This window comes from Anoplopoma fimbria, chromosome 23 (genome assembly GCF_027596085.1).
Source record: "Anoplopoma fimbria isolate UVic2021 breed Golden Eagle Sablefish chromosome 23, Afim_UVic_2022, whole genome shotgun sequence".
Taxonomy (NCBI): Eukaryota; Metazoa; Chordata; class Actinopteri; order Perciformes; family Anoplopomatidae; genus Anoplopoma; species Anoplopoma fimbria.
Genome location: NC_072471.1, coordinates 13,792,529 through 13,805,557, shown reverse-complemented (window position 1 = coordinate 13,805,557; position 13,029 = coordinate 13,792,529). Strand labels below are relative to the sequence as shown.

The 13,029-nt window shown below is 40.3% G+C and overlaps 1 protein-coding gene across 1 annotated transcript in view; it reads right to left on the bottom strand.

Annotated features, from left to right (window-relative positions):
- cerk (ceramide kinase) overlaps positions 1-11,723 on the bottom strand; it is a 41,839-nt gene extending 30,116 nt beyond the window's left edge. The window contains exon 1 of the mRNA XM_054624724.1: positions 11,486-11,723. Coding sequence (XP_054480699.1) covers positions 11,486-11,657 — 172 coding nt within the window. The 5' untranslated portion in view covers positions 11,658-11,723. The remainder of the gene's footprint in view (positions 1-11,485) is intronic.
- Between the last annotated feature and the right edge of the window lie 1,306 nt (positions 11,724-13,029).

Genomic DNA, 13,029 nt, shown 5'->3' with positions numbered 1-13,029 from the left:
GCTACAAACAGAACAAATTCGAAATTGCACTTTTGTGCTAGGAAAGGGCAATATTACTTGCAATGAGTTTAACTGACCTCTTCAACTGCATCATATACAGGCCTTCCAGTCTCTCCTACAAATTTATTCAGCTGATATGGTGAAATAGATGGGAGGGAGGCACGACATAATATTTCTCTCCCGGGAGTCTGAGGGAAAAGGATTTCATTTCTTTCTCAAATAAAGATGATGCGCCATGCAGGCATGAATAACTTTATAGCCATCGATATTCACATTTTGACAAACAGGAAGAGTTATGGCCATGTGTATAATAGCTTTATTTCGGGGGGAAAAATAAGAATGAGGAGTTTCAATCCATTTTTTGGAAAAATGGCACCTGAAGTGTTCTGCCAAAGTGATTGTTGGGTGTAGAATTAACATATATAATGGATTACAAAAAGTTACTGACTTACATTCCATCCATTTTCTAAACATGTTTAAGCATTTACCATTTCTACCCACTTATGACCTCAGCAGTGGCTGCTGGTTAGAAAAAGATACATCAACTCGTTTTAAAGCTTTTCCCTAGGTACTAAATTTTCTCACAGCAGCCAATCTGTCAACAATAACCATGGCTGTTCTTTTTAGGTGCCCCAGTAAGCATGAGAGTGTAATAGTGAGCCATCATGCACAATGCAAGAACCCTGAAGCTGGAGGCTAAATAGAATGCAGCCATTATTAGTTTAATTATTTACACCTGTGCTTTCCCTAATGTGACATGTCAAAAATGTTTTTCTGGGAAAAAAGGTGTAGGCCCATGATGGCTCATTATTGACAATAAGGTTTAGGCTACAGTCTATGGATTTAGGTCAGTATGTCACTCTGACACCTGGGGATGTTTGCAATGAGTCAAACAGATCATTGAAGAAGATCATTTTTTGAGCTGTTGATTTAAGCCAACCTTCTGAATAAGTTCATGATAATGTGAAAAGTAAAAGCCTCGCAGGGAGATAGCCGAGAGCCTAAAATCAACTTCTACTATTTCTGTTGTGCAACATGTTAAACTCATTAGTAACTGAGCCGTCCTGACAAAACAGACATGGCGTATTGAGGATGATGTTCTAACAGTCCTGCAAGCGTACGCAGATAAGCAAAAGCAGATTATCTTTGGTAAAATGTTGCATGTTGAGTCACAAATACCGTAGATTGGGAATGAGCCCAAAGTTCCAACAAATAGTTTGGATTTGGGATAATTCAACACAAAATCTTACATTTGCGGTTTGTTTCACATCCAAAACACCACGCTAGTACCCAATCTGTTCCAAAACATTCTTTGGAATACATTAGAATATCTTATCTCGTGTGTTACACATTTACATGTTTGTTATCTGAAGCTCCCTGGCTTACGGTGAAATCCAAGAAATGAAAAAATGTATGAAATCGTTTCCCTGTGTTAGCCTGCTGGGCAAATCAACTCCTGTCAAAGACAAAAAGCCAACATTAATCATTGAGTCAGTGCAGGCGGTATTTCTCCCTCTCTAGTCGGGCCGGTCTTTTGAACAACTTGGTCAAATTAACCCCACAAACGAGCACAAAGCCAACAATCCCAGTGAACTGTGTTAGGGAACAAACTGGAAACAAACTCTGACATTCCCACATTCTAACACTGCTCCAATAACCCTACCACACACACACAGTCACAAGAGGCATAGACACGCACACGCTCAAGTACACAATAATCCCATCACCACACACACTGAACACACAGCCACACACAAATTCCCTACTTCTTTAGCTCGGTGCGGTCTCTAAGCTACATGCTAAGCCCTCGGCCATACAAGGCAGATCCTCTCTGCTCAGCTCTGACATACTTTTCTTTGTGCTTGTAAAGAATCTTAGCACCGGCAGTCAGCTAGTGTGTGCAGCCTATTCATACGACAGGGCTCAGTGTGTTAATATGAGCCAAAGGGGTCTGCTAGCTGCAAATGAAAAAAAAAAGTCAGCTTTTCGAGGACTGAGGGTTTATTTTCTAACGTCTGGAACTTGCTCTGCACTTGGAAAAAAGCATTCAGATGTGTGTTTTGTTGCTGCAAGGCTAAGGTGATACCTACGAACAAAAGTTCGTAGGTAACCAAGACAGTGCTTGAATAATGCTTCAGCTATCAGTTACTCCAAATAAAAGCCCTGGATGTGACAATGATGCGAAAGAGGACGAGCTGTAACATCTCCAAGAAACAAACCACAAGAAATAATGTCACAAGCAGAGGAACTTAGATATATAACTTAAAACTAAACACAAACATCAATAATGTCATTTCAACAATATTCAGGGCATAAATGATTCAATTAGTGGGGCCTGGAGCGTGACGCTTTGTGTTCCTGTTACTGACTCATCATTCCCGGTAGAGCCCAGAGTAAACACTTGAGGCTACCAGGTGATATTGATATGAATGTTTTCATAAAAAGCCATAGAGTTTTAAATAGGTGGGTCATGAAAAAAAATAACTTCATCTCTTGACAAAAAGTATTGTTTATTAAGAAGTAGGCTTCATGGGTATGATTCCAACTGCTGTGATATCTAAACTGAAGCATGGCCATAAAATAGTTTTTACTGCTTAGACCAAATTATTATTCAATTAATATGGACTTGGATTTCACTTGAGGATTTGTTTAAGCTGATTACCTGCAAATAATAACAGTAGCACAAATACCTCACCTTAAAAGAATAGTTCAACTTTTTGGGAAACACACTTTTTTGCTTTCTTGCACAAAGTTAAAACTTAATATTGTCTGTATGGTAAATATGTATAGCTAAAGCCAGCAGCTGGTTAGCTTAGCTTAGCATAAAGACTGGAAACAGAGAAAAACATATAGCCATACCCTTTTCCAAAACAAAAAAGAACACATTCCAGGAAGTGGACCTGGCCAAGGAATGGTCCCACACTGAAAGTATTTACATTTCAGATTTTACAGAGATTGAACAAACAAAATTAAGTGTTGATTTTATTGAGCTCTAGAAGTGCCTGTAGGTTTTGGACAGAACCCAGAACCAGGTTTGCTGTTTCCCCATTTCCCGAAATCAATTAATTGTATTTCCCAAAATGTCAACATCGACAACAGCAGCAACAACAACAACAATAACGTCTAAGAACCTGTGAAGTTTCAGTTCAGGCTTAAGGTTCCCCACATGAGAGGTTCAAGTTAACTGCCATGGAAATAAGGCCAAGTTCGAAAGGGATAATCACATGGGATCCGATAAGAAAAAGGAGCATAATTGAGAATAACCCTGGCATTTGCAACGACCAATGTGCAAGACAGGGAATGGACCTCAAATTCTGGCAATAGCAGTGTGTTGCTTTGCCCAGCGTGTGAATGTAATCCCCAACTCTGGCATTGTTAGTGCCTTTCTCCACCGAGCCAGAAACATCCAAGTCCTCAGGGCATGGGGTGCTACTAGTTTCCATTCTAACCACATGAGATGGATTAACACCTGCACTCTTGTAATCTGTGAAAGGGCCAGGACCAGTTTGCAGCTTTTTAGACGATCTGTGAATTTGTATTTCACGTGATCGTACGCATCGGTGGCTCCCAAGCTTTTTGGCTCGTGACTCTTTAAAATGAGGCAAATCAAAGGTTGCATATGTGACCAGTTTAACAATGGATTTATTAATCCCTTTATAAGGCCTTTATGTAATGTTATAGGAAATACAGTAAATCACAAGAAAAAAACAATACTCTATTTTATCATCCCAAGTAAGTGCTATATGTGATAATGCAAGCATGAGTAACCTGTAGTGTCATTCAGGTTATCGAGAGCAATGACAACCTTAGAGGTTTGCTCAAGTATATCATTTTAAAGAACATAAGAGAAGGCATAGAGTTTAAAATCAGTGAACTACCCCTTTAACTACCTGGAGGACTAAAAATCCAGCAGTACTTAACGCGAAATGAGAGCCACCGGCCTTGGGAACAATTGTATCATATAACGATGGAACAAAGAGGATCTTTCAGTTAATGTAATAGAGCTTAGGGGGTCGGTTAAATGCAGCTCTTTGATGGCGGCGATTCCATTGAAATAACTTTTGCCCTTTAAAATGCTGGTGCCACCGGGGCCTTTATGGGTTCAAGCAGGAAGCACCGCTGCTCAGTCTCTGCGGCGGCAGGTTAGTATCTTTCCCCCGTGACGACTGATGAGCGACCTTAACTGACTTTAGAAGCAGTAGCTAGTGGAGTTCAGACTAAATTGGTACAAACGTTGGAGACTACTTCGTGCTTTAAACAGGCCCTATTATGCTTTTTTTTCCCGGGTGCATATTTTTATCTCAAGTTACAGTTACAACATGTTTACATGCGTTAATGCTCATAATCCTCCTTGTTTTTCTCATCCTGGCTGTCCTGCAGCACCTCTTCTCACCCTCTCTCTGAAATGCTCCGTCGTAGCGCTTGCTCCTCCCTCCAGAAAGCAAAGTCTGCTCTGATTGGTCAGCTCTGTTGTGATTGGTCAACGTTTCACATTTCAAAAAATTCTTCCTCAGGAGCTTCAGCTCCGTCTCTCTCTTTTGTTGTTTGAGGGCGGAAAAACTAGCCGGAAGGAGTTTACGTCACTTCCGTAACATTATGACCTCAAAATGCTACGGAAGTGAAGGAGAGAATTCAATGGAGCCGTTTCAGGCAGCTCAGGAGCAGTGATTCTGAGGGGGAGGGTAACTCCTTTTAGGTGTGGACTTCAGGTTTTACACTGTACGGACCTTTTACATATACAAAAATATGTATAACAAACTAAAGAAGAGGGAAAAAGTGGAAAAGCATAATAGGGCCACTTTAACGGTAGATCAACAAGTATGTGTGCCTGCAGTGGTGCATCTCTGAATACATTATGATCCTGCTCATCCTGCTACCCAAACATCCCACTGAAAATGTCGTCTTCCTACACAGAGCCTCACATTAACATAACGTCAGTGAATGCCTCGTCACTGCCTTGATTAATCACCCGTGTTGAAATGTCCCAAGACATCGGCCAAAAATGACAGTGTATAATATATATGGGGATGATCTTACAGGATTTGATCTGAACTAAATGTATCTGATGCATTCATGTAAATGTGTGAACAAGAGATATATGTATGTATGTGTATATGATATCTGTGACAGCACGGAGCCTGGCCTCACCTTCTTTTTGTCCTTTGACAACAACGAGCTGTCATCATATTCATATTCTGCTGTTGTTCTCTGCACCCCTCCCTTTACACAGTGGAGCACTATGTAATCCCTTTATTGTTGCTGAGGTTCTGCCGCTGACAATGTGTCAGCGCAAGCTAAAGGAAATGCTTGCGTTTTGAAGGTGTCCCCACACTATTTATGTACTTTCTATGTCCTTCCCGTTTTGCTCGTACATATTCCATTTCCAAGTGGCATGCAACACGGGTGCAATTAAGGGACAAAGATTTACCTGAGGGTGTGAAACTGATAATGTTTATGTTGTTGGGTGATGCAACCTAATATTTAAGCATTCTTTTGGTCGCATGCTGGATACTAGCTTCAGATATATGCAAGATATCCAAAAATATGAGTTCATATCAAACAAGGTGGACGTCCTACCAGGGAGAAGATAGCACTTTGTCACTCAACCATAGCAATACATCATCATCTACCAGGTCATTGATTCCAGGGGTGAAAACTCATCAGGGATAAAAAAGGTGACAAGGATCCGAACCCCCTAGGGGGGTCCGGGGCATGCTCCCCGGGGAATATATATTTTTTTAATATATATATATATATATATATTCATATGCTTCAATGTTATTCCAGTAAAACACAAATAAGCTGCGGCTATTCAGCTTGGATGGTTTTCAACTTTCACAACCCCTTTAACTTGTCTTTGATCCTTTTCCGAACAAGGGAAAGGGAAATGAGAAATGAAGCTAGTTTTTTTTTTTTTTTTTTTTTTTACTTTTTAACAATTTTACATGGATAACTCACAGAATCAACATTTGAAATACTTCCTACATAACTCCCTTCCCATGTGGCCTCCCCCCACCCCAACCCAGCATCCCCTTGACAGACACACAACCAAATATTTAAATAAACGTCTGTATACAGCAAACTGGCAGCAAACTGTTTGGCGGCATTATGGATGTGGTGGCAAGCTAAAAGAAAAACCTAATTTTGACAAGTTAACACCCGCATAATTACTTCAGAAACAGATTGCTTACCGTAAAGCGAGTGTAGCTGCCTAAAGTGTTGTAACGTGGTATCTCACTGGACAGCAGGGCATTAAGGACCGTTGGAAACCGTTATTCTGTGTTTTTCCTAACGGTACGTAACAGTACGTTTCATCACGAAATTTCGCCTCGGGGGCGTGGTCAGAAAAATCATGTTTGGCTGTCAAGTAGCAAGTTCAGTTGCAGTGCAGCGATTGGCAGTAGAAAACGGGTCAGTGCTTCAGATTACATACACATAGGGACGTGCGGTCAGGGGAGGCAGAGCCTCATGAAAAGTAAAAGTCATCATGAAAAGTAAAAAACAAATAATGATAAAATAAAATTAATATTAATATTTATCTACTGATCTGTGCTTTAAATGTAATTTATTTATGATTCCAAGCATTTTTATAATCAAAATCGCTGAATTTGCGCATGTCCTGTTCAAACAGAGAGGAGACACGCGAGGTGAGGCAGCGACGAGCTGCGCCTCATCTCAGATTGTGCAATCCCTCACAAACTGGGTTGAGCGCATGCCTTTTGCTTTCTCATTGTTTGTCAGCACTGAAATATTTGTAGACACTTTTATTATATGTCGTTTGTATCCATAGAATAGGTAATGTATTTCACGTATGTGTAGAACTTTAGCCTTGCTGATCTGACATAAAACCGCAGTGAAAAAGCACAGAGGGGAGGCAAACCTAACCTCTGCCTCAATGAAGGGGGCGTGCGAGAGCCTGGAAAATGGACTTGCAAATTTTTTTTATTGCAGATCTACACGAATCACACAAATGACCTATTTTGGATCAAAAACGGCGAATTTCCCCGAAAGATGACGAGTTTGCACCTATGTGATTCCTTATGTAATCAGCTTTAGAGGTCCAACTCTTTGCTCCTACAGACCCGAGCCTCAGGTAAATAAACACAATCAATGTAATGAAAGGGCTTGTATTGCTGCCAGTATTGCAGTATAAACAGTAATACAGTTTACCCAACCTCCAGCTGTTGTTCTCTGGCAGTGTTCATTTCTCGGCATTGCTCTCTCTCCCTCCCTCTGCTGCCGTCTCGCAACATACAGACAGGGCTGTGCATTGAGCACCCGCTTTCGATTACAAAGCGCAGATCTGCCTGGGTACGCATGGCAGCGAGCTGTCAAACAAGACATGTGGATTCCTCCCAGGCACAATGGGTTTGTTAAGTCGAGGCTTAGGCAAACAGATGGAGAGGAAACCGCAGCAAAAAGGTGGAAGGTATAACAGGAGAACAGTCAATAGGGGCACAATGGTACTGCTAGATCACTGCATGTGCCAAAAGTACCAGTCAAAAGATCTGTACTTTTGATATAAAGTGCAAACTTTTTTGTAACCTCCATTTTCATGTGGTGCGTTTGGATTGTTTTCGTCGAACCAGCAGCATGACTCTAGGGATGGCAATGTTTATCGGTTTTTCCACCACTTTGGTTAAGACTTAAAAATCTCTGCGACTATTTGATACATTGCCATAAGATTTCTACAGATATTCATGTTCCCCAGAAGATGAAGCCTAATGACTTTGGTGATGCCCTGACTTTTCCTCCAAGTTCAAGTTTTTGTTCTTTAGTCAAATGCCTAAGAGGCTGTTTACTGGATTTCAATGCAATTTGGTACGGTTGGTCATGGTACCCAGAGGATGAAGCCTAATGACTTTGTTGATCTTCTGACTTTTCAACTAGTGCAATCAAAAAGGTCAAAATGCTCACTTATCCAGTCAAATATTTTGACATCGACAAGATGAATTGGCCCCACAATTTGTATACACATTCATGTGCATCCACTTGTGCACTCGAAATAGAAAGTCTAAGTACAGAAGTACCCAAAATGAGGCACAAAGCTTCTAGCATGGCTCAAGTCTTCTTTTTCTTCTCTTCTACGAGTGACTGATGCACAAAATCATGTAGCTTTGTTTTGCTTCTTTACTTGTGATATGTGGATTTTGTTAGAGAGGAAACTCTGTGACGCTTCCTGTATTGCTATAAGTGAATCCCTGACTTTGGATCTGTTTCCAGCTCTGACATATGGGAAAGCAAATATCTAAACCCCCCCTGGCCAAGAGAGATATCCAGGCTTAGGAGGGCCTGAGGAAGTACTACTCGCAAAGCATTGTGATTTGGAGGGAAAAGGGAGATGCTCTCTAAAGCATATGCCATGATTTATTGAAGATTTTCCTCCAAGATGGGATCATGCATTGTAAAGGAGGAGTGACTCAGGGATTATATGGTCGCAGGATTTACTCTGAGGCCATGCCATCTCAGTGATTGGATTCTGTTTGTGTGTATCTGTGTGTGAACAAACCATTCCTGGCTAGGACACTCTTGTCTTGTCTACTCAGCACATCTAACTGACTGACGCTCAATCTACTTAAATGTCAAGAGGTAACATCCACAAATGTTATCTAAACCAAAGCATCAGGACCAGAGTGTTGTTTACCGCTCATATCAGTTCCTCTCGGCATTTATGGCACTTGTGTGTCAGTTTGATGTTGGGGCGGGGGGGATAGACATTTTAGGCAGAAAAAAGGGTAAGATACAAGCCAAAGAAGACTTGTCAAATTTGATTCACACTGCATGAATTTCTGCTATCAGCTGGGATTCACTTTTTAAGTCTTCTCAGTGCTGCATAATTCTTGACTTCTAAATGTTATTTGATAGAAAATGTTAAATCTATTCAGGCTTATACATCACCTTCTATCTGTTATATCTCTTAAAATACCTGCTTGTTTTTGTCATCTTTTTATTCCATTTTCAATAAACTAAATTGAAAAATGATGTTGTACGTGACAAAGAGAAATAATCCTACTCCTACTCCTGATTTACTCATTAATTTGCATTATTTCTGCTGTCACCGGCACTGAACCTGCCACCTTGTCGCTTAGGGTCTGGCGTCTTGAAACTAACAAACCTGCAAACTTCAGAACTAATTATTTCAAGGACATTTCACCAATTAGTCTTAGACAGCTGTACATATTTACAGCTCCAAATCTATTAAACACAGGGAAAGAACTGTTCAAAGAGGGAAGTGTGGCGCGCCTGTGCGGCTCATGATGTTAAGTCAACAACAGGTAAAACACACGTGGATCATTTATTTCTTTGGGTCGTTGCAAAAATAAGTGACCATAGTCACTGATTAACTAGACCGCATTGACTTCTAATGAGAGCCACACTCCACTCAAACAGTACATGTATAAAAAGATAAACATCATCAGCCAATCTAGCTGGCTTTAGCAGTTACAATCATTGATTTCCTCATAAAAAAGTGTGACTTTGTGGCTTTTGATGTTGGACTTACCGGATATTAAAGTGTCCTTGTTTGATTCCTAACTCTAGGGTAAACAGAGCTGCTCTGGTCACAGCGATCACTGTGGGAGATCTTGGTGAAGCCGTGTTGAACATTGACTCAATAAATGGAAGTCTTTATGGCAGGTTATTATAGGGCGCTTGATAGCACTTCGAGGAAGGTCAATGGCCAGGTTTAAACTCAAGTGTGCAGTGCCAGCTGTAATAACTCCCCTCGATATGCTACAGTAATTACAGACCAGGGAACTCATCTAGATGAACAAACATTAGCCCCGGGAGGTTATGAGGACGTCTGGATTAAGTGAAAGTTGTCTGACGCAAAAGGTGGAAAGTCATCTACAACATCTCTCCACATACATTGTCTATGGAGCAGTGCCAGACTTTATACTCACAAATTTAAGTTGTTCACGTTAACTTATATTTTTTAATATGAATATATAATATCAATACATATCTCCGTAAACTGGGGAAAGGTTACACCTGGCAGCTAGTGGGTGGGTTTAAACATTAACGCTCGGGTGAATTATGTATTCTGTTATATTTGTTGAAATTCCCTTTACATCCTTACGGCAATCTTTTCAATTGGCTTGCATGACATGAATACTTTTATTTGAGGTAAATCAACTTTCCAGTATGAACATTTGAACCCCCCCCCCTTTTAAATCATTAGGTCCTAACCAAGTTATTTTCCTTCCTCCGTTCATGTGAATGAGCCCGAGATAGAGGCTTGACCCGAGGGCTGGGAGGCGGGCCTAAAGAAAACGCTACTGCGCTTGCTCAATGGGCCCATGGAAGCCGAAGATCGCTGGAAGATCCTGGTAATTTTATTTGAGTTTCATACTTGAAGCCAAATTTTTATTGCTTCATACGCCACCAAGCTACTTCAGTTTGAATGAATGGTGACCTACATCCAACGCTGTATCCTCTTCCCTTTATACATCCATGGAATAGACAGCTGTCAGTGTTGCAGACAGCAACTGTTTTGCTAGATTTAGTAACTGTTGGAGCTACTTTCGGTTGGATAATTTCTAAAAGCTATGGCTTTCTCTTGCTGGTTTCTCCAATGTTACCTCCCCGAGCTTTAAGTATCAACTAATCTGTATTCTACTCTAGAACTACTTTGTGTGCATTTTAATTAAGAGATGTGTCAATCTCCACTCAGTAAACAATGACAAGTTTGAATTAATGAAGAATTTGTGCAACCAACTCCTGATTTGGAGTAATGAGTTAGAAAAAAACCCCATATATGATTGTACAGCTGTAGTGCATAAATCCTTACTGTTTTTGTTCTTGTTTTAATTTGTGTAAAGTTAATAACCGTACTTCATGTTTGGAGAACGTTCTGCCCAAATAAATTGAGTGCCCAAACTGAAAACAAGATTGTTTTGGCTAGGCCCCAAAGAGCTGACATTTTGCAGATTTTCTCAAAGCCAGCGCAGGCAGAAAACCCCCCTTGGACATGTTAAATAACAGTCAAACCTCTTCCAGTGTTTGCTTGTAAGAAACAAGAGCTTCCTAATTATCTCTGTCTGAAAACCCTTGTATGTGACCTGCTCCTGTCAGGGTACAGACCCCAAACTACAGTCTCAACATGACCCCACTGTTGCTCCCTCAACATGTGCATGATCCTGATAAGGAGTGCAGACTGGGTAGACAGCTGCTCCAGACTTTTTATTTTTTTTTTATTTTTTATTATGCATGGATGACATGGTTAACAGAGGCAAATTATTTCTTGGAAGGATACATATAGGCTTAAATAAAACGGAAACAACATTGGTTACTTCCTTTGATGTTTTGACCTTTTGTGTACATTTCATTTCCATATTTTGTTTAAATATGTATGTATCTGAATTGTAACATGATTAGTTGGGCTGTTTGGCATGTACTTCTTAAGTTTTAAGATATGAACCAAAGGCTGTTTTTGGGTGGAGTTATGACAAAGCAAACTCATTCACTTCTACGTGTTAAGACTCACCTGGTTCAGCACTGTTGCTACTGATTCCAGAGCTGCGTTTTCTGCTCCTCTCAATTTCCTTCCACGCTAAGACACTGCGGTTCAGAGCAACTTCTACCTGCCTGTGCTTGTGAAAAAGCATCGTAGACAGCAATCTGTCTGGTTGTTCCATGATGTCGCTCAGACGTGTCATTAGTTACGCTGTCGTCCGACGATCCTCATCTCAACTTTTGCTACGGCCCGCATAACAAACCTCTGCTCGGCGTCTGAAGTGTGTGGAGTCAGTGTTGGCCCGGGCTGCAGCCGGGAGAAGAGGGGACTTAGAACAAAGATCGTGTATGAGAGAGATGATTCACTCTATTGTGGAAATGAAACTGGCCTACCTTTGCTGTCCTAAAACAGTCATACATTGGCAACAACATAATAAATAACATTACCTGCTTCGAACTTTTTTTTTGAGAACATATTTTGAGTCTAAATGGCGTACATAACTAGGTACTTAAAAATTCAACAAATAGGGCCATTTTCATTGAGACTTTAAGTATTTTTGATATTTCTCACTTAACACAATTCACAGATGTGTAAGGGTTGATTCATTGATCAGCAGTGACCACTACAATGGCCTATTTGACTTTCAACAAATTGTTGGTCAAATAAATAAATGCCTAATGATATGTGTGTGTGAGTGTGTGTGTGTGTTCACTCTGTACTGCAACTAGGGCCCCACATAGTAGCGTGCCCTGGGGCCAGCCACTTTTTATAACTAAAAACTATTAAGTGTAGTTTTTTTTTCTCAAAATCAAAGACAAATAAGTACATCTTAGATGTTTTATCAGAAAATGTTTGCTGATATATAACAACTTTTACCACTTTTCCTCAAACACAAACATCCTAACGGTATGCCCGAGGGCTGCTGTACCGCGAAAAATTGAAGGAGTGAGAGCTCTCGCCTTATATCCTGTCTGCTTAAAGCCTGTGGAACAAACACTGCATCACTGCGTTGCGTAAACACACAAGCCCTTTAATTCATGACTCAATCATTACCATACTGTTGCAGGCTGAGAACTTAATAATTACCTTAACATTTCACAACCTTCAGACAGTGATGAGGCAAACACCAGCATTAAAAAAATGATGACTAAACTGTAGTTATGTTGGTTTGACCTCCTGCGTTGAGAGTGTGGCAAAGTAATAAGAAGGGAAGTAGAGGAGGTGCTCTCTAAGTAAATATTTTATTTCTAAAAGTGAAGTAATAGTGCGTTTTAATATTCAGGCCAAGTCTGGCCCTTAGGTAAGTATACTTGACTCTAGCTGAAGTTAAAAACTTTTACATTATTTTTCCTCAATAAAAAGACTCATCTTAATAAATGTGACCTTGTATTTTTTGCTGAAATTACTGCTAATAAACTTAAGAGATAACACACTGGTGCATAATAATAAACTTTACTGAACTATAAATACATCCTCCTTATATTAGAAACTGCTATGGAAAGAGCAATATTACATGGTGGGCATTTTTCTCTCCTTACTTCTGGTCCTGATGCTGATGGTCTCTATTTTGATTG